A 19,586-nucleotide genomic window follows, 5' to 3' on the forward strand; every position below is an offset into this window, starting at 1 on the left:
CACACTCGCTACATTATTTCTACTGCTACAAGCTCTGGAGGGGAGTACTGCTGGGGATGAATTAAAGAGCGTCTACCCAAAAAAGTCCCATCTCATGCTCCGAGCGTCAAATTTCCCTTTCATTTTGTAAAAGCATAATCTGTTATAAGACTCCGCAATGTAGCACACGGAATGACGGCCGGGGGTCAGGCGGTACGATGACATACTGATTGTAATGCACACATCCGGTATAGCTATCGCAAAAGGAATGGCAGTGGTCTGAGCAATAATGGAGTGACTGAGCGTTAACTAAAGCTTGCTCTTAACAAAAGTGGGGCTCACACATTCGATAAAGTGGCAGGTAACAAATTATTCAGGGTGACCAAAAAATGTAATTCGTTGGTAGTATTTATGTGCCTGTTGTAGGATTTTCCTGTTTTTTTTACAAATATTAAACATTTGCGCCATTGGTTTTAAGCGCTGGTATTTGAACGCGCCAATACGCAGGCCTAAATTTAAGGCTTCAAGGTTTGCGTGATGGGCGATTCCATAGCGACGATTGCGATTTCAACAAACAAGGAAAGGCGGAAAATATATCCCACCGTCACACCTCTTCGCGGTGGCCTTATGAATAGTCGCTAGGGCAACACAAAGTGTGGGCGAGAAAGTAGGCGGTAAACCGTCGCCACCTCATCTGTTTTACTAATATCTCGTCATTGTTTAAAGTTTGCTTTGCAGTTGCGCCATTGCCCTTGGGGAACAGCAGCATTTTGAATTTTTGTTTGTATTTTGATTCGTCTGTCATTTTAAACTACTAAATGTTTTTGTATTATTTCAGTTATAATTCAACTCATCGGACCGGTTCGCGAACCGGTTCAAGCCGGTATATTTCTCGGTTCGACATACTGATATATATATATATATATACATATATATATATATATATATATATATATATATATATATATATATATATATATATATATATATATATATATATATATATATATATATATATATATATATATATATATATACAAACAGGGTGATCAAAGTTAAGTCGACAGGTTTTTAAAAAAATAGGCGCTGAGATTTACACGAAGATTACCTCTACAGTGAGGTTATGCGCCCAGGGGGACACATAAACAGGAGGTAATTATTGATTTCGGGGGCTTAATTAACTAAAATTGATTTATTAACTTTTTGGTGGTAACAGTAACCAGGCATGTTTACATTGGAAAGTTACACGCAAACATGTTTCTACGCAGTATAAATTAGCAGAATTCTTCTAGCGCATCGGTAGTCGGAGATATCAAACGGCGAAGTTTAATTGCCGTTGGCATGATTACGCATGCAAGACAGTCTGCACCGGCGCAAAGCTCCTCCCTTCTGTGACGTGCCTGCTGTGTACGGTGTTTAGTCCGACAATGGGGTCGAGGCGCAGGAAAAAGTTATACCTGCCGCCCATTCATTCTTGGCTGGCGTTATCGCAATCTGCAGTACTCGGAACCGCTATCTAAACAGAAAACAAGAGGGAGGAGCTATGTGCCCGTCTCGACTTCTAGCATGCGTAATCATGCGAACGGCAATTAAATTTCCCCATTTCATATCTCGGACTACGGATGCGCTAGAAGAATTCGGCCAATTGAAACTGCGTAGAAACACGATTGCGTTTAACTTTCTAATACAAGCATGCCTGGTTACTACAACCACTAAAAAGTCAATTAATCAATTTGAGTTAATTCCGCCACCTAAATCGATAATTACCTCCTAATTATGTGTCCACCTGGGCGCATAACCTCACTGTAGAGGTGGTCTTCGCATAAATGTTTTTAAAAAACCGGTCGACTATACTTTGATTACCCTGTATATATATATATATATATATATATATATATATATATATATATATATATATATATATATAGAAATAAGGGTTGGCAGTCAAGAAAACCTCGGAAAGCAAAGGGGAGGATGTGGTAGGTAATTGAAACAGATAAAGAATTTGGAAAGAAAGAAAGAAAGTGGAGAAAAAATGCCCGCCAGGTGGGATACGAACCCACGACCTCCAGAATACCGGTCTGGGGCGATAACCACTACGCTACCGGCGGGGCTATATTTCCCCTCCACTTTCTGGGTATTTATGTTAGGTAATTTTGTTTCCTGCACTTGGGGGTGTAGCCAGCGCCACTCTGACTACTCGGGGTGAAGGGAACCTTCTTTTTAACCCCAGGGCCATGACTCGAGTGTCTACGATATGTCGAGAGTGGTCGACATATCGTAGTCTACGAGTGTCTACGACATGCAGAGGTTTTCTTGACTGCCAACCCTTATTTCTGTCTTACTTTCAACGAGCCCCTCATTTCCTATTCTGATTCGCTACATATATCTATATTGAGAGAGTCGACGGGAACGCTTGAGGTCCGCTTTATTTGCGAGCGCCGAGCACGGACACAAAAGGACAGCAACCGTTCCAGCAGCGGAGATGATCAACCGACGAGAAGGAAGATGAAATGAGATGATCATGAACGCGCACAATGTCTAAACGACAACGAAGCATAAAAGGGATATTGGTCGCTTCCTGTTGCAAAACCTCTTCTTTGCCAATTTCACGCTCACAATATATATATATATATATATATATATATATATATATATATATATATATATATATATATATATATATATATATATATATATATATATATATATATATATATATTGTGAGCGTGAAATATATATAAAATAAGGCTATTTTATGAGCAGCGACCGCAGGGAGTGAGAGGCTTTAACGAAAATAAGAGATCTGTTTGGAATCTGCTCGTGGGAAGCCGTTTGGCGGTTAATTTTTTGTGCCCTCCCAAAGCAGCTGGATCCGCGTGGAATGTGTCCTCTATGCTAAGATCTCTGAGATATTATTAAAAAGAATTTTAAAAACAGGTCAGTGTCCTATCAAATCAAAATAGGTGTCCTGTTTTTTGCATGCACTACACTAATCCGAGTCTTGCTTTAGATAGCTCAGTATGGCAAAAAGTATCCAATCCTAAAGCCCGCGATCAATACCCCACTTTTCTGGCGGGTGAACACGCAGTCTGCTGGGATGGAATGGAATTGGTTTGGAGTAGCGCATGTAGCCCAGGGAGCAGCTGTCACCACGATAATGTTTTTGCTCGAAAAACTGTCGGGCAAAGGTTAAGCGAACAGCGTTGCAAGTGGGGAACGTTTCACATACACGACACACTTGCTAAGCACTTAACCGGCTTTCTTTTTTCAGGAGGGGAGGGGGGGGCGGGAAGGCGTGGCGGGGGAGCATTTTACCATTTAGGAATGGGAACTGCCCAACGGTCTTACTCTTCCTGCACTGTTTCTCAGTAGTTCTGTACTTCAACGTCATGCGTCAAAGTGTTTGAGTTCCGGTTGACGCACTATTGTGCTCGTCGTCTGTGTTTTTGTCGCCGCGGGACAAACGACCTAATAGCTTGCCGCAGAGTAACAGGGGACGCAAAGTTTGGCAAACTTTGTTTGATCCGCCTGTTTATCGTAGTGTCACTCAAACAACGTGGCGACCAAACAATACAGCGAGTCAGTTTGGAAAAACACAAAAATACGACTATGAATGCAGGAGTGAAGAAGAGTTCTTGCAAATGGCGCGTCAAACACCCGCATTAGGTTACGCCCGCCTAGCACTCCCAGGCTAGGCTGTCAAGATAAGAAGTTTTGCGAGAGCCTGCCAAACAATATGCCCCGCAAAATGCTGCGGGCTCGCACCCTGCGCCTCTTCGTATTCTCCCGAAAATAAGTGGTGTCAATAACAGAGGTGAAAGAGCGAACGAAAGAAAAGGGAATGTTGTAGGAGGAAGAATCAAAGAGCCGTTATCAGCTTGCCTGTCGCCTGGATGTTTTGTCCTGTGCTCTGTTTCTTCCATGAAGTGATCGTCTAAACAAAACTCAAGCTGCTTGTGTCTTTTGCTGTCGGTCGCAAGCAGAACGGTTTTGAGTGGGGAAACAATGAAGGCGTCCAAACCCCGAAAAGAAAGATTACATCAGCGTTGGTGACTTGACAGCCCGCGTCCTATTATGCAGCGCTTTATGCATGGCTGCTTCGACCACGGGATATCGTATATATCCCGACGGGACGGCGATACGTATGACATGAAAGGAGCGGAAGTGCTATTTAGGCTAATTTTTTGCAATGGATCAATGCAGAATAGATAATGCGGGCTCTCTGACATAATAATGCCGGCTGTCTGACAAACAAACAAAAAAAGAAGTGAGATTTTGTGAAGTTCCTAGAACATGTTACCTCGTGAGACCGTCTGGTGAGCCTGAATGGATTGTTGGGGTCTAGGAGAATTAAAAACAACGCACGTATCGGAGTGTTAGGCGGGGAAGGCAATGCAGTGCGGCAAATGGGAAAAGGAATACCCAAGCAGTCCATCCGACTTTTGCCTGCAGAATGCGCGCCTCGATTAGCTCCATAACGGCACTGTATGTTATGCATTGTGGAAAGGCTCTATTTTCGCCGTCAGTGCCCAAGTTTGAGATGAGCGCTATCCGGTGGACGCAGCTGTCTGCAACCTTCTAATATTAGCGCTTACCCGCGGGAGAGCGCCTTGCCGAAAGGGAAGCTGGCAACATGTTCGGTGCTCCACAGTTATACGACGTTTTTTTTTTTTTAGTCATTACGGCCAGCGGGTGGAGCTGGCTGCTTATTACACGCCGTGAGACATTTATAAAGTTACTTTACCTTAGTTTTTTTCAGTTTTAAATGGATGTTATGTCACTGCGTTCGTGTCCTGTATACGTTCGGCGTAAATGTAACAAAGGTGTTCTCCGGCGGCTCGCACTGCCTACTATTCGTAGAGTAAAAAAAGAAAGAAGCCTTGCGCCGTATTGAAGTGTTTAAAAATACGGTGACTGGCTTTGACACGCTGCGTAAGGGAATTGTGTAAGGAAGGAAGTCGTTTTTGCTAAACACAGTGCACTGGCTGCCACGCTGGCGCCATGTCTTCGGGGTGTCAGCTTTTTGGTACATCCTATGTCAAAATAGCTATAGCGGTGCCATGAATAGCATACGATGACGCAAACTTAAAAGGGAGATGGATGCGTGGAACAGAAAGGTGCCGAAGTCGGTCTGGAATACATATCCGCTACGTTTATATTAAGAGGGTCACCGAGAACGCTTGACGTCCGCTTTATTCAAGAGCGCCGGGCATGGCCACAAAAGAAGAGCAACCGTTGCAGCAAGCGGAGATGATGATCGCGCGTGGACAAATGCAAATGAAATGAGATGATGACAGGCACGCACAATGTAGAAACGAAGATGAAGCATACATGAGATAGTAGCCGCTCACGTTGCTGAGCCGCCCGCGTTAAGCAGGAGTATGCTAAGTTCACGCTCACAATAGGTGTGTGAAGAAGAAAGAACCGAAGATATAGGAGTCACGTGCCAATGAAAACATCATCAGAAATAGGCCCGCTAGGCATCTGAGTAGGGCGCATGCAGTTCCTCTATCTAGACGTCTATATAGACTAATCCATTTCCCACTGAGTCGTATAGCTTCGTGTTCACTTTTCTTTTAATCTCTTCTTTTCCCCTCTTTCTTCTGCCCTACTTCTTTTAGGGCCTTTACTCCCTTCTCCCCATCCCCGCAGAGTAGCATGCAGGCGGTAACATGCCGGCAAACCTCTCTGCTTTCATCTAATAAAGAGCTCTCTCTCTCTCTCTCTCTCGTATATCGAAATTTGTAGAGGTTGAATTCGCACGCACATAGAGTTAAATATCTCATCGCACGGGGCGTGACAGAAGTTATATCGCTAGAAAAAGTTGTCGGTGATGCAGTGTCATGGGTATATTCCCAGACATTGCCGCCTCGAAAAGGGCATAAAAACAGAACTGGGTGCGAGCACAGGGCCGTTCAATTTTTAATTCCCGGAATACAGTGTTCGGTAGCAATCGACATTCTGGAAGAAATATTGCGTGGGACGTAGCTACGGTGCGCAATTTTTCATCGTGTGCTAAATTAGTTGCAGCTATACTGTTCATTAGACTGGCGTCGGTATTAGAACGCACTTCTTCTCTACCTAAGCTGGGGACGACTGGAGCGGGGGGAGTATCAAGCTATAAAGTTAAATATAGATTCATATAGAGATATTCAACCCTACTGAAACGTCCCATATATGCGGAATAATGGTAAAATCGAGTTCTTAAGGAGTATAATACGCCGAGGCATAACTAAAGAAGGTATTTCCAAAAACAATACAACGACATGGTTTAATACAATTTTACCAGGTAACAGAGTTTTCATGTTTCTATTCAATTAAAAGCAGAATCCGGCTCCGTATGTTGTCGCATTTCCGCATAGTCCGTATATCCGGAATTCATACAGAGAATGATTTGACCTTTTTGAAAGTCTTATAGGAGTGAAAATGATGTGAAATTTTATAAGGGTATACGTGCTGTGCTATTATAATGTGTTTCTAAAGGATATTCCTTGATTTATAGCAATCTTGTGTCGTGATAGGTAAGAACTCCGAATTCCTGTACTACCGTATATAGGAAACGTTCCAGGGGGGGACAGAGAAATAAAACATTCCCCATGCAGAGAGTAGTGAACTTGCATTATTTCTTGAGCAAAGTAGCATGGTAAGAAGTTTACAAAGCGCATAAACATCTTCGTGTTCGCACTCGCGCAGTGGCGTCTGCGATGTTTAGAGGCGGGATTAGAGCGCGCTAATTTTTGCTGATTTATTTCCATTATTTACTCAAGACCCCGTATCCTCTCGGACCTGAGTTCAGTGAAGCAGCAAAACTTGCTCTTGCTATTTCAACACCCATCAACGCCCTTAGCTGCTTTCTCTTTAAATTCAAAACCGTCAGTGTCCCGTTGACACGACACTCCCCGCCGGGCAGTTTCTTTCACCGGAAAAATGGAAAGTACATCCGGAGTGGAACCGGAAACTTCGCAGCCTTCCGTCTTGTTGTCTAGAATAATGCGCTTGTCAAGCTAGGCCTAAAAAGGGGTGGATTCTGGATTGCAGCTGATATTCATGCTCCTCCAGCTGTTACATATTGATTGATTGATTGATTGATTGATTGGTTGATTGATTGATTGATTGATTGATTGATTGATTGATTGATTGATTGATTGATTGATTGATTGATTGATTGATTGATTGATTGATTGATTGATCGATCGATCGATCGATTGATTGATTGTAGGGTTTAACGCGCCGACTCAACACACACGATGAGGCGTGCCGTAGCGGTTAGCTCCGGATTAATTTTGACCACCTGGAGATCTTTAACGTGCGCCGAAATCTCGAAAACGCGGGGTTTTCGCTTTTCACCTCCATCATAAAAGCGGCCGCCGCGGCCAGGAATCGAAACCGCGCCCTTGGGCTCAGCAGCACAACGCCTTAGCCACTGAGCCACCGCAGTGGGTTATTAGATGTTGGGTAGAACCAATATTATAGTACCTGCTAAGCAGTCTTCTACAGAGTAGAAGTTCCTCAGCGTTGGTTAATATTTGTCACTGCATTCAGCTTGGCTAGGCCAAGTTACTTGTTTGATGACATGAAGGTGCCCTAAGGAACTAAAATTCCTCAAGAGGCAACGGTGGGTTTAGCCATAAAATTGCACGGTAGTTGTTTAAAAAATTGTTTTCTTAGGCTTAGAGGAGGCTCTTTGATGCCGAGGCGTTCGGCGCTATCCAAGATACAAGAATGTAGGCGGTGTCAAAACCACTTTTCTTGCCACCGCCTAAGTGAGTCAGCAGTGGACCGTTTTCATAGACTAATAGATAGGTGTAGGTCATGGGGAGGCTGTCTCGGATCCTTAACAGGGGCCTGAAGCTCATTCCTGTGGTGTTACCTAATGTTAGTACAAATAACAATATTTGTATGATTTTATGTGCTCTGCAGGACGAAGGCTTCTCCCCTGCGTTTTACTATCTAATATTTTCCAGCAAAGTTTTTAGTATAACATGCACCCCAGGCAACAGTAATTCACCCTCGTATTGTGTTTTAAATGATTTCAGCAGCGCTCAAGCGCACAACCCCCCCCCCCCCCCCACCCGCCGCGGTGGCTCAGTGGCTAAGGCGTTGCGCTGCTGAGCACAAGGTCGCGGGTTCGATTCCCGGCCGCGGCGGCCGCTTTTCTGATGGAGGCGAAAAGCAAAAACGCCCGTGTGTACGAGATTTCGGCGCACGATAAAGATCCCCAGGTGGTCAAAATTAATCCGGAGCCCTCCACTACAGCGCGCCTCATCGCCTGCATTGCGTCTGCGCGTTAAACCCCACAATCAATCAATCAATCAATCAATCAATCAATCAATCAATCAATCAATCAATCAATCAATCAATCAATCAATCAATCAATCAATCAATCAATGAATCAATCAATCAATCAATCGATCAATCAATGAATCAATCAATGAATCAATCAATCAATCAAGCGCACAACCCTCCCCCCTTAACCACCCCCCCTAACACACACACAAACATATACACATCACGAAATGTGCTTGATGGTGAATACGTTACCACAGTCAATAAGTTGAGTAGTTAATTTCCCAGGTAGGTTTTAAATGGGTATGACCCAGATCCTGGGGTACCTTTCTTGTCCCCAAGACCCTTAATGCAGGGCATTAGATCCGTCTGGTTCGGGGGAGCTGTCGGGCTTGCCTATTCACATGGCTGATATGAGCTTACTCATCGTAAAAGAGGAGTTCCTGGTATTGGCTGGCTCCATTCCTATAGAAAAAATAGTGCCCAGGTGGCGTAGGCTCGGCGGGTTAACGAAAGGGCAACTCTGCCGCATCGTTTCCCACTTGGGTTTCAGTTTTGCGAAACGCTTAATCAACGCTCAGTCTCCCCAATATCGGAATTGCGGTGGTCTTTCCATTGTAGCTTGACGAGGGCATGGTCTTATCAGGTTGATTCGCTGCATTTATGCTTGAGAGAGAAAGAGACAGAGAAAGAGAGAGAGACAGTAAATATTGAACTGAAATTAAAAACAGCGCAAAAAGACGGGACAAGAAACGACGACACACGACGACTCGTGTCTTGTCCCGTCTTTTTTTTGCGCTGTTTTGAATATCAGATAATATGCACTAACTAGCCCAAACCACCGTTCTAACGCAGTAATCGTTTCATGAGGCTGAGAATAATAGATTTTGCCCCTACCTGTCGCTTCGCAATCGCACATTTGCTATGAAAAAAGTTCCCACCTTATTTTTTCTTGCCCCGGGGTAGTCGACGTTGCAAGCATAAAGGAGCAAGAAAGTAGTAACATGACAAGTTTCGACCAGGAGGCCAAGGAGAAGTGTTAGAGACAAAGGAGGAGGAGGAGGTAGCCTTTATTGTGGCAGGAAGACTCTACGTCAAGTTGGGGAAGGGGAAGTAGAAGGTGAGGGGTTTGTAACTTAGGACATCTTAAATGTGTACAGTTCGACCCAAAACCGGTGGGCTCCTTAAGAATGCTGAAGAGGCCGCGTGGGGTGAGGAGAGCAGGCTCACGACTCAAGGCAAAGGTATCTTACGTGTGAAGGGGAATTCCATGTTACGGGACGTAGGCAAGAATGGAAGAGGGGGCCCCTCATTCATACTTTCTGCCATATTCACCTCATCGGAACACTCGAAGGCGGAGGCAACAAAGCGAACAAAAAGGAATGTCGCATGAGGGCTCGTATGGCCAATCTGCAGAGTCGGAGACAACCACAATATATGGAAGAACATCTCTGTTACTATTACACCTGCACAGAACCATTGGAATTCCCTGTTTAACACGCAGGAATATGACCCCTCCACCCCCCCCCCCCCCAAAAAAAAAAAAAACTAATAATAATTGCGAGTTCGATGTCAAAGTTTTTTTTGGGTGCCTCACTGACAAAACGCAAGTCTACTGCATTAAAATGAATAACTAAACGACTGCTGTCCTTGGTAGCGACACTAAGCGCGGTTATCACTGCAGGAGTTTCTTCATTCTGGTCTCTGAATTCCCTAGCGAAGAGATCGTTTCTTTCAGGCGCGGGCCGTACACTTTGCGCATTCTTTCGTTCCACGGTCAACGGCTCCTTACCCGCAGCTCGCCTCGGGTAGTTGCTTCTTGGGACACGTTTGACGCATTATCGGCCCAGGGGAGCAGCATTTATTTTACCCCCCTGACAGTTTTGAAATCACTCGCGCTCCAGACTGGGCATTTCGTCACACTGCAGACGAGTTTTTGAGGCCCGCGAAGAGGCAATTGCGAAACTTGGCCAGACTATTTGAATTGCCACTCGGCGCACGAAAATGGCAGATATAGCTGTCACCTGCATTGCACCGTTTCTTATTTTGGTTTGTAGGTGACTGCGGAACGCCTGGGTACGTGCCGTGCCGTGTTTAGTCTGACCCAATGCAGTGAGAAATGCCGCCCAGAGAAAAACTGTCTCTAGCGATCGGCTGGGCCATTTGCACAAAAGCAAACGTGAGCACAGGAAGAAAGGAGAAAATATGGCGTCAGTCATTTCTGCACGCTCGATATGAATTATAGCGGCAGCTGCGTATGTGCTCACCCGTTCTGCAATATGTCGTGCTTGGGCTCGGTGGATTTGTAGACATATCGTTTTCTGCGCGTGTTTTTTTTTTTTTTTTTTTGTAGACCCTGGCCGCAAAAAGTGGGGAAACGTTATTTGTTGCTGAAATTTACTTCGCTGTTGCATTGACTTCCTTGCACGTGGTTTCAACCACGGGCTTCATTGTTTTTTGATTGCTTTCTTTCTCCACTCAAATAAAATTCAGGCTAAGGCCATCATCTCAGTGATTTGCTTTCGTGCGTAGGAGCGCTTTATTTAAGGTTTATTAGCATAAAACTGGCAACTATCGCCAGCAGTGATAATCGAACTCAGTACGTTTAAATGCTCATAGTGCAGGACTGCCATCTTGAGGAGAAGGCCTTAGATGTGTATGTTTCATGGAGCGCGTGAGGTACAGAAAATCATTCTGAAGTACACAAAATCGCACAGATCATTGAAGCGTGCGCCAGGAAAGGGAACAGCAGTACCCGGGAAGACTTTTAAGGGTGACGGACCGCAGAACATTTTAGCATTTCAGACATGCGTTGTATACGTCACCACGTGGGCGCCTAACTTTACCCCACGTCGGTATAGGTGGCGACGCACCGATCCCTAAACGCGGGCGGATAGGACCGAGAAAGTACGCAAGGCGGAAAAGGCTAGAGCAGGTTCAAATTCCGTCAGTTTTCAGCCGCGAACGCTGCATTCGTTAATTTCGTGCAGCGGAATGTAAAATGACAATTTTTTGTTGGAGTGAGTGAGTGAAAGTAGGGTTCGACATTGGCTAAGCGTTGGCCATAGTTGCGCCACCAGCTCAAAAAAAAAAAAAAGGATTAGTGATAAGAATACGGAGTATCAAAGCTGAAGGGTAATTGGTCGCTCGGTGCCGCACATTTTCAGGCGAAAGTAAATGAAAGCTGGGGAAGGATCGGCCCTATTAACAGTTTGGTGGACAAAACAAAGGAACAAGTGTTACCGTGTTGAAAACATTCTAGGTTAGCTATTTATCATTTCTTGATTATAACAAAAAATTCAGAAGCTACGATGTGTTTTGTTGCTGAGAAAAAGGTGGGACCCGTATGTCCCACGGTCCAGTTTGGTCACTTTGCTCAAGTGGAGTCCATTTGTCCCGTGTTCTACTTGGCGCAGATACTTCTTTTGGTGAAAGGGTGCGAATGAACGCACACGCTGTAGGACATTGCATACATTCGATGTGTAGTTAGCGTGAACTTTTTTGCTGGTTCAGCACTAGCAGCACTACCAGGAGGTGAAGCTGTGATTCGTGGGCGCAGCCATGCTGAATGTCTATGTATCCCAGTGAAGTTATCAAGTAAAGGTGCTTTTTCAGCCGGGGTACATTTCCTCTGTCTTTAAGCAGAAAGAACACCGATGCGTTATGAACAGCCCCCCGTCTGTCGCGAGACGAATCGCATTGATTCTCGTAAAATTCATTACGTTTATGTGTACTCGCTCAGAAATTACAAAATATAGCTATTCGTGGTTAGTAATTAGTTACTATAGTGCAAGAAGGACAATATTAGCTTACCAAAAGCTTTTTTCCTGCTTGATCGTAGCTCACAAAACGAAAAATAATTTGAGGAATGAACATGAAAAATCAAATGATTCTGCTTGTCATGCAGCGTGCTTCTATCTAGCAGCAACCTAACGAAATAACACGTGGGATGCTCTCCTATAGTCGCTAGGTGTAGTTATTGGCCTGTACGCAATGACGCGAGTTTTGTCATGGAGAATCAGGGCCGAGAACGTCAAATAGAAAGTGGGACGTATATGTCCCGCTCTCCAACAAAGGGTTAATATGAAAATTTTTAACAAAGAATCGGTTGCTCTTGTCAATGGCAACAGTGATTGAGTGGTCGCGAAACATTTTTTAGATTCTTTTGTAATTCTATGAGATCAGTATTTATAGAAAATGTGGCGACCGCATTTGCTGTGCGTAACAACATGCAGTGCAGAGGCAGGAACGAGCAGCCGAAGCAGCCTTACCTTCCCTTCAGTTGGGAGTCATTATAACGACTTAGTGATGTGTTGAAATACGACCGGGAATATGGGATGGACATTCCACTACTCAGCGTTCCATGCGAGCTGAGAGAGTCAAGACAGTTTTGCAAGCCCTTGTGTAAGCCAGACGATGAATGAAAAGTCAGTAAAGAGCGATAAATCAAAGAACGGCCGTCGCAAGAACAAGCTCGACATTCTTGATGAAATAAGAAACTCTTCTCATTTTCGTGGTGTCCATGAGCTGTAGAAAGGTACTCGCGCCGAAGTTTTAGAGAAACGGCTTCTTCTGCGCTTAACACGGGCATGGCCGCTCGATGGAAACCAGACCTTGTTTCTGTCGAGCTGCCTGGGACACGGGTCTTTCGAAACCAGCGTTATTTGACGTGCACGCAAGGCATTTTATTAGCGCTGGAGGAAATTCCTTAGGAGCACACACGAAGGAAATCTTGTGACATTTACTGTTTCTGGTTGTGGTGGTGGCTAGTGGTCGTGGGTCGCACTTCTCTTCCAGGCTCGGACACTAGTGACACTTTGTGGCAGATTCCAGCGCGAGTTAGGAGAATGAACTGATTCGGGCTCACTACCTTATGTGTAGGAAAGACATCAGGCGGGGGACGCGAATAAATAAAATGGATACCTAGGGAACCAGACAAGAAGGAGGGGTGATCATAGTGACGCGGGCAGGTAAAGGATAGGAATGTCTAGGGGTAGCGAATGAATTTTACTGGCGCGGTGTAAGAAAAGCTTTACACCGTCATGACACCTTTGCTACACCTTTTGAATGTATCCCTCATTGACAACGTGAAATGTATATTCGCCCATATTTGTCAATTGTGGGTGGGAGGATTATGATTGCAATTACGCTAAATGACACTTATTAGGAGAGGGATTGCATACGGCTCACAAAGAGTGACCGCAACGCGTCATGATTGCGATTACGCTTGTGTCTTGATTGTGATTACGCTAGATGACACTTCTTAGGATAGGTATTGCATACGGCTCACAAATAGCGACCGCAACGGGTCATTTTACTTTTGTGTTCACGGTTCCAGCACTGTACCAGACGAGAGGCATCATGGTTGCACTCGTAATTCTGTTCCTCACGAGGTATAGGTTATAATGGTGTTGGGTCAGTGATGAAGAGACAGTAATGTCTCTGATCCATGACGAGCAAATAAAATTGGCGCATCTTGCAATAGTGGTGCAAGGATGGAGAAACCGCGGAGCTGGGGTTTGATCGTTCTTTCGGTTTTGCCAAGTTTTGCTGCTTTTGCTCCGCTTTCGTAAGTTTTGTTAGGTTTTGCGATATTGTTGTTAAGCTAGGATAATTGTTGAGGGGTGAGGCCAATTTCAGCCGGGTTTTACAAAATGGTCTCGGGCAGCGACACGACGGCGTACATGCTGCGCTTCTTCCTCGGGAGTTACTTCTTCGGCCGACCCATGTTTCGCGGGAGTCTAAACTATGTGCTCGGCGCGTGGAGTCACGAGGCGCTGTGTGTCGCGTCGCCGACGCACCTTCTCTTATGCTGAGCGTTCCCCGAGTACAGTTGAGCATGACTGCAAGGCTAGCTCTCGACGCTTCTGGAAGCTGGGCCCGACTAGAGTTGAGCTCTGCTGGGAGGCTAGGCCGAGAGGCTAGCGCGTGTCCTCCGCTCTTATCTAACGAGCGCTGCTTTCACGCTCTCCCTCCTCGCCAGGGGGCCCCACGTGCGTTTTTTTTCGTGTTTTTTGTAGCGTAAGCTACACTGGCCGAGGCTGAGCAGTTCCGCGCAGACCTTGAAGGGCCGTACTGCGCAAGCGCGAGGAGCATTGGATTGGATTGGATTGGATTTGGATTGAATTTGATTAAATTGGATTGTATTGGATTCCAATCCAATTGGAGTACGGCTCAACCTTAGCTCACGCTACGTATATCCTGGCATAGCCGAGCTGAGGCAGTGCTAATTTTTTTGCATACGCCACCGGACCTGCCTCAAGATAGCCCCGCTATGAAAAAGTAGCTTTTATCGCTTGGATAGCGTAGAAGGGTGACACTGTCCTCCTGTTGTTGTCGCCTCCTCCTCTCCAGGTTTCGACAAGTACAAAGGGGGCCTGGACACCGTCCACGACCTGACCGGCACCGAGTCCGTCTACACTGCCTGGAAGAGTATCGAGATCATGTTTCACGTCTCCACCATGCTGCCTCACGAGGAGCACGACCCGCAGAAGGTACGAGCACGGCCTGCGCTTGCCGGCGGGCTGGAGGGAGGGAAGAGGTGCTCGGACCGAAACTGCAGCGTCTTGCTGAACGTGGAAAACACAGCTAAGTCAGAGGTGGCAGGTTAACAAACTTGCCACACGTGCGTCTTCACTATCGAACGTCAAAACATACAGAGACTTTAGTTTGGAGAGACAGAGAAAATAACTATTTTCTTATACGTAATATTGGCAGGGGCGTTCGCCGAGTGGAGGGAATCCCTAGTCCGGGACACCCAAACAACGGCTTGGTGTCCGGGCCCTTTCCAGCAAGGTTTCCTGGGATCCAAGGTCTGGGTCGGCCAGCCAAGTGATGCACTGCTCATAACGAAAGGGGGTAGGGTATGGCGGGTACGTTGGGAGTTGATATTCCCATACCTGGTGGTACAGGGTGCCAGGTATGGGAGTGCCAACCAACCCCTATATAACCTACCCCTATCCGCTGCCTTTCCAGGAGCATTGCATGACTCATCTAACCGGCTTGTGGTCGTTGGAGAACACTTAGAGGCAATATTCTATGGCTTACACGGAAAAATACACACTGATGCACGTTTTACAACGTGTTCAAAGCTTTGCTGTTTTTGGTTTAGCGAAAGTTGCATATTTGTGTCAGGTGGTAGGACTGTAGTGTTTCCTGCGCTCGCCCGCGACACGTAGTTTCTGTTGGCCCTTGAAGGTACGCTCCTGCGGTGGCGTCCGAATAGTGTGTGGCCGCTTAGGCCAGTTTTTTATTTCGCTGTTTGTTTTACTTGTCGTAATTGTGCAGTTCACTGCGTAGCTGCAAACGTTACGGCGTAACCGTTTGCTCTAAATACATGGATTTCTAAGGGAAGCGCAAGGTTACAGAAAACGGCTGCAACTCGGGCTTTATCACAGTCATTTCGAAAGAAACTGCGTCGTTTGAGTTCTCATACGACTACCTAAGAAAGGGAGTTTATCTCAGCCTGTAGCTTCTGTTCCATACCCATGAAGAGAAGTGTCCGACTGATCGACTCACTGACCGACTCATCAAAGCATTGCCAAAAGTACTACAACTAGAGACTTACAATTTCGGTAGTACATTTGCGTTATGGTGTCGGGTTTCACTGTGGCAGGGCGTTTAGAAATTCTACTCTAAACTGAGGAAAATGGGGAAGTTGTGTTTTCGCAAGTTCGTGGTTATCCCTCTCACCCGTTCACATATCGAAGTGCTTTATATCGATTATCGAAGCCCTTTAGAAGCCTTAATATCGAATATCGAAGCTGATATTGAAGCCATTTAAAATGTCTAAAAATTAGTTTACGGTGTTGCCCTAATCGTAAAACTGCTTTTACGGTTAGGGCGAATCGCGTTGTTCAGAATCGCATTGTTCCGAAATGCGATTCTGCATTTCGGAACAACATTGATGTTCCTAAAGATTCTCCAATAAATGTTTCAGAGATAGATTAATCAATGAGGTCTTGCGAATTAATTTTACTCATATATATGTACAAAACTAGCTTTAAGGATTTCGCCTGGCGACGCCGCTAAAGGGCGAAACGGATGTTTTCAATTGTCACCCATTGAGGAGCGAAAAGGCTTAACATATAATGTGAACGCCGAGCCAAACATGGTTGTAGAAACTTCAAATCTGAGAAGCACCTTCTTATTATGTTGAAAGAGCTCAATATTTGAGTGTTTCACAAATTACACCCTTGATACAGTCAGAAGGGCTAAAAGATTATTCCACAATTCTTTTTGTTTTTATCGCAGGCACATTCGCAGGCCCATTGAGATACCGAACAAATCTTTGCTGATCTAGGTAACCAATACAAATGTGTAAAAACTGTTTCACAAGGTTTTCTTATAACAGCCAAGTAATAGGGAGACTCACGATTTTCGGTAAATTACCTGTTTTTACGGATTTCTCAATAACTTCTCAGCCCGTTCATATATCCAGTTTACTTTTGCTTATACGTTTTGATCATAAAGTTGTCCAAAAACAAATTTGAAAATTTTCTCCGATGAAGCGTATAAACAGGCAAGCGGGGGCTGCTCAAATTACACTCCTTCGAAGTGGACTTCAGTTAATTTTCCAGCGTAGCATAATGGCCGCCATGTGTTCGGAATTTCTGCAACCACACGACTCCCGTAGGGGACCATGTTATGCATTTTAACACTGTGAGTGATGGGTATTTTTTACATCTACCACATAATACTTCCCATAAGTGAGTAGTCCTTTGAGCACACGATCTTGGTACAATTCGTTTCGGAATATCGTTCGAATAAAGCACGATTTCCAGCCGTTTCCTATAACCACACGCCTACAGGAGGAGCCCACGTATTGAAAGCATGCAGAAGTTCCTAATTGTCTACAACTCCATGGAGAACTACCTAATTATGACAAGTAAGAGATAACAAAACAAACGTTATACCCATTCGTGTAATTAGCGTAGTGGCCCACCAGGACATCGTCGGGTACCACCGCTGGTCATAGATAATTATCAGTCGCAGTTGCGCTACAAATAACATGAAGCCGTCACCGCCACCGCCGCTCCTAATGTGTTTCAGCGGCATCACAAAGCAACCATGAAGCGGAAGTCCCCACGTTTGTATGATAGGATAAAATCAGTTACTCTAAGTATCATTTAGCCAATTATCTCTGGAGTAGGGTAACTTGCAGATAACACACAATCATTTTTTGTTTCTTCCTGTCATTCGGACTTACCCGACAAATCATGTTAATCCTTGTATTCGCTTGACAGGTCCGCTGAGTAGTCATGGTCCCAACATGAATTAGGGATCATTTTTCTCCCGGAATGCGTATACATTCGATTTGCAAGTACAGAGCCTTTGCGAGGAACCTGGCTTTGTCGCAAAGCGTATTCTGCTGACAGACTTAGGACGGAGCAATATACAGCTGTGCTGTTACAGAAGAAAAACTGTTACTGACCATATTCAGTTCCCCAAAATCCCTTTGGCCGCAGACTCCACAGGAAAAATGTCGCTCCGAGTTGCACACAAGTAACGGAAAAACGGTGATCTCGCATTCACATCTTAAATCAAACTGGACGCCTTTGAGTACTTTTTGAGCACCCTACTAGCAAGAGCTATCTTACCTTAGTTATTTTATGTAGTCTTTCCGAAACCTAAGCCCCACGTTCTCGAAAGGAAAATCAATAAAGTATAATAGAACTCGCACGGAGCGAGAACCTGTATGGTGTAACGCTGAATTTATTCACACCATTCCCAAAGGTTTCCAGTTTCTCCGCTCGTAAATTGAAAGCAAACGCCATCCCCAGAGGAAGGGTCCTGTTTCGCACTATATCCCAAGACTACTTTTTTGAGCCTCGCCAACAGCTTCTTCTTACTTTTCTTGTGCGACCGTTAAAGGTCTGCGAGGAAAGCGGGCGATTTTGTTGGTGCCACCCCTGATTCCCTTCGAATATTTTTCAATTTGAACAAATGCAGCTAAGCCTGAAAAAAAGGGGGTTTTCAGGGTTTCCCGGCTGTTGTATCTTCTGGTAGACATCTTTACTGGAAGATCACGGTTCGCTAGAACTTGCGGCCGCTCGTGCGGCAGAAAACTCTCGCTCGACCTGAACGGGCATGCGTACCCGGGGAGAAGCCGACAGCAAGTTTAAAGGAAATTTTCACGCAGCGGCGGAACGTGCCATTGATGGTAACTGAGCCGTTATAGCACTTGCACCACAGCCACGACTACGCAGAAAAGTGGGTATGACGAAATTGAAAATGGCATGAAAAATCGCTGCGACAATCCTTTTTCGGTGACTTTTATTTGCCCCGGTTTGCACGGTAAATGTTAGGCATCAAAACGCAGAAAAAGCAGCGAGTATAAAAGGAAAATAGCGGTAAAAAGGCGTACAAATAAGTTGAAGGGAAAGAAAGCTACGACATGACAGATGAAGTAACCGCTCAAAGACAATCCAGTTGTTTAGCCTCACCACAATGCATTCGAGTGACCTATCCATGTCGCCAAGCAAGCGAATGCGGTGAGTGACAGCGACGGGCATATCATTTCACGTAAAAATAGGGTCTGTGTAGTGGCCGTGAGTGAGCAATCCAGAACGTCCCGCTTGTATACTGGCTAATGACACAATGCCGACTGAACACTTGAAGCAATTCGTATGGTCCAGATTGTCATTAACCGAAATTTCGCTGGTGGCTGCACAGGTCGCTCAACGGAGTGCATTGTCGTGAAGCTGAACCACAGGATTGCCTTAGAGGATTTGTACCGACAGACTCCACTGAATGCTACCCTCACTTCGTTGCTCGTGGAATGCAGCTTCAAAAGAAGAGGCACATCGGAAACGACATAGTTTGCGTGGTGTTCCTGGAGGCGGACAACACGCTCTTCTCCCCGGCCTGCATCAAGTCTCACTTCCTGCACGTGTTCATCGTCGTGCGGGCGTCGCCCAGCAAACCGCTCGGATCGCACACGGTCTACGAGGTAAGTACGACTTCACCAGTTGCCTCGGCATGTTGTAGCGACGAAATTTGGCCAAATATCTGCCGCTACGGTAGCATGCTGATCGCAGTGAAGCAGTCGAGGCGTTGAAGAAGTTTTAAGGTTAACTTGTTTACTTTACTGATAACGTTTACTGATCTTTAACATATATAAATTTGAAAGAGCGCACTTTTTACATCAAATGAGAAAAACAGTCAAGAGAACCGGAGTACTTAACGGGACATGGCTGACTGGATCGCGGTCTCCCAGCGAAAGGGTCCGACGACGGGCGGCAGAGTTTCTGAAGCGAGTCCGGGTGCAGGCCGCCCGCCGCCCCTCAATAGCGGCGGATACGCGTTATATCCGCGTC

At 45.4% G+C, this 19,586-nt stretch overlaps 1 protein-coding gene across 1 annotated transcript in view; it reads left to right on the plus strand.

Moving 5' to 3' along the window:
• The window catches only part of Rsh (Rap GTPase activating protein radish), a 321,267-nt gene that overhangs the window by 225,068 nt on the left and 76,613 nt on the right, over nucleotides 1-19,586 (plus strand). Inside the window, exons 7-8 of the mRNA XM_077707586.1 lie at nucleotides 14,623-14,762; nucleotides 19,055-19,219. Of these exons, the coding sequence (XP_077563712.1) occupies nucleotides 14,623-14,762; nucleotides 19,055-19,219 (305 nt within the window). The remainder of the gene's footprint in view (nucleotides 1-14,622; nucleotides 14,763-19,054; nucleotides 19,220-19,586) is intronic.

Source organism: Haemaphysalis longicornis, unplaced genomic scaffold (assembly GCF_048455015.1).
Source record: "Haemaphysalis longicornis isolate Haplotype H1 unplaced genomic scaffold, Haemaphysalis longicornis Haplotype H1 scaffold_4, whole genome shotgun sequence".
In the NCBI taxonomy this organism is placed as follows: domain Eukaryota; kingdom Metazoa; phylum Arthropoda; class Arachnida; order Ixodida; family Ixodidae; genus Haemaphysalis; species Haemaphysalis longicornis.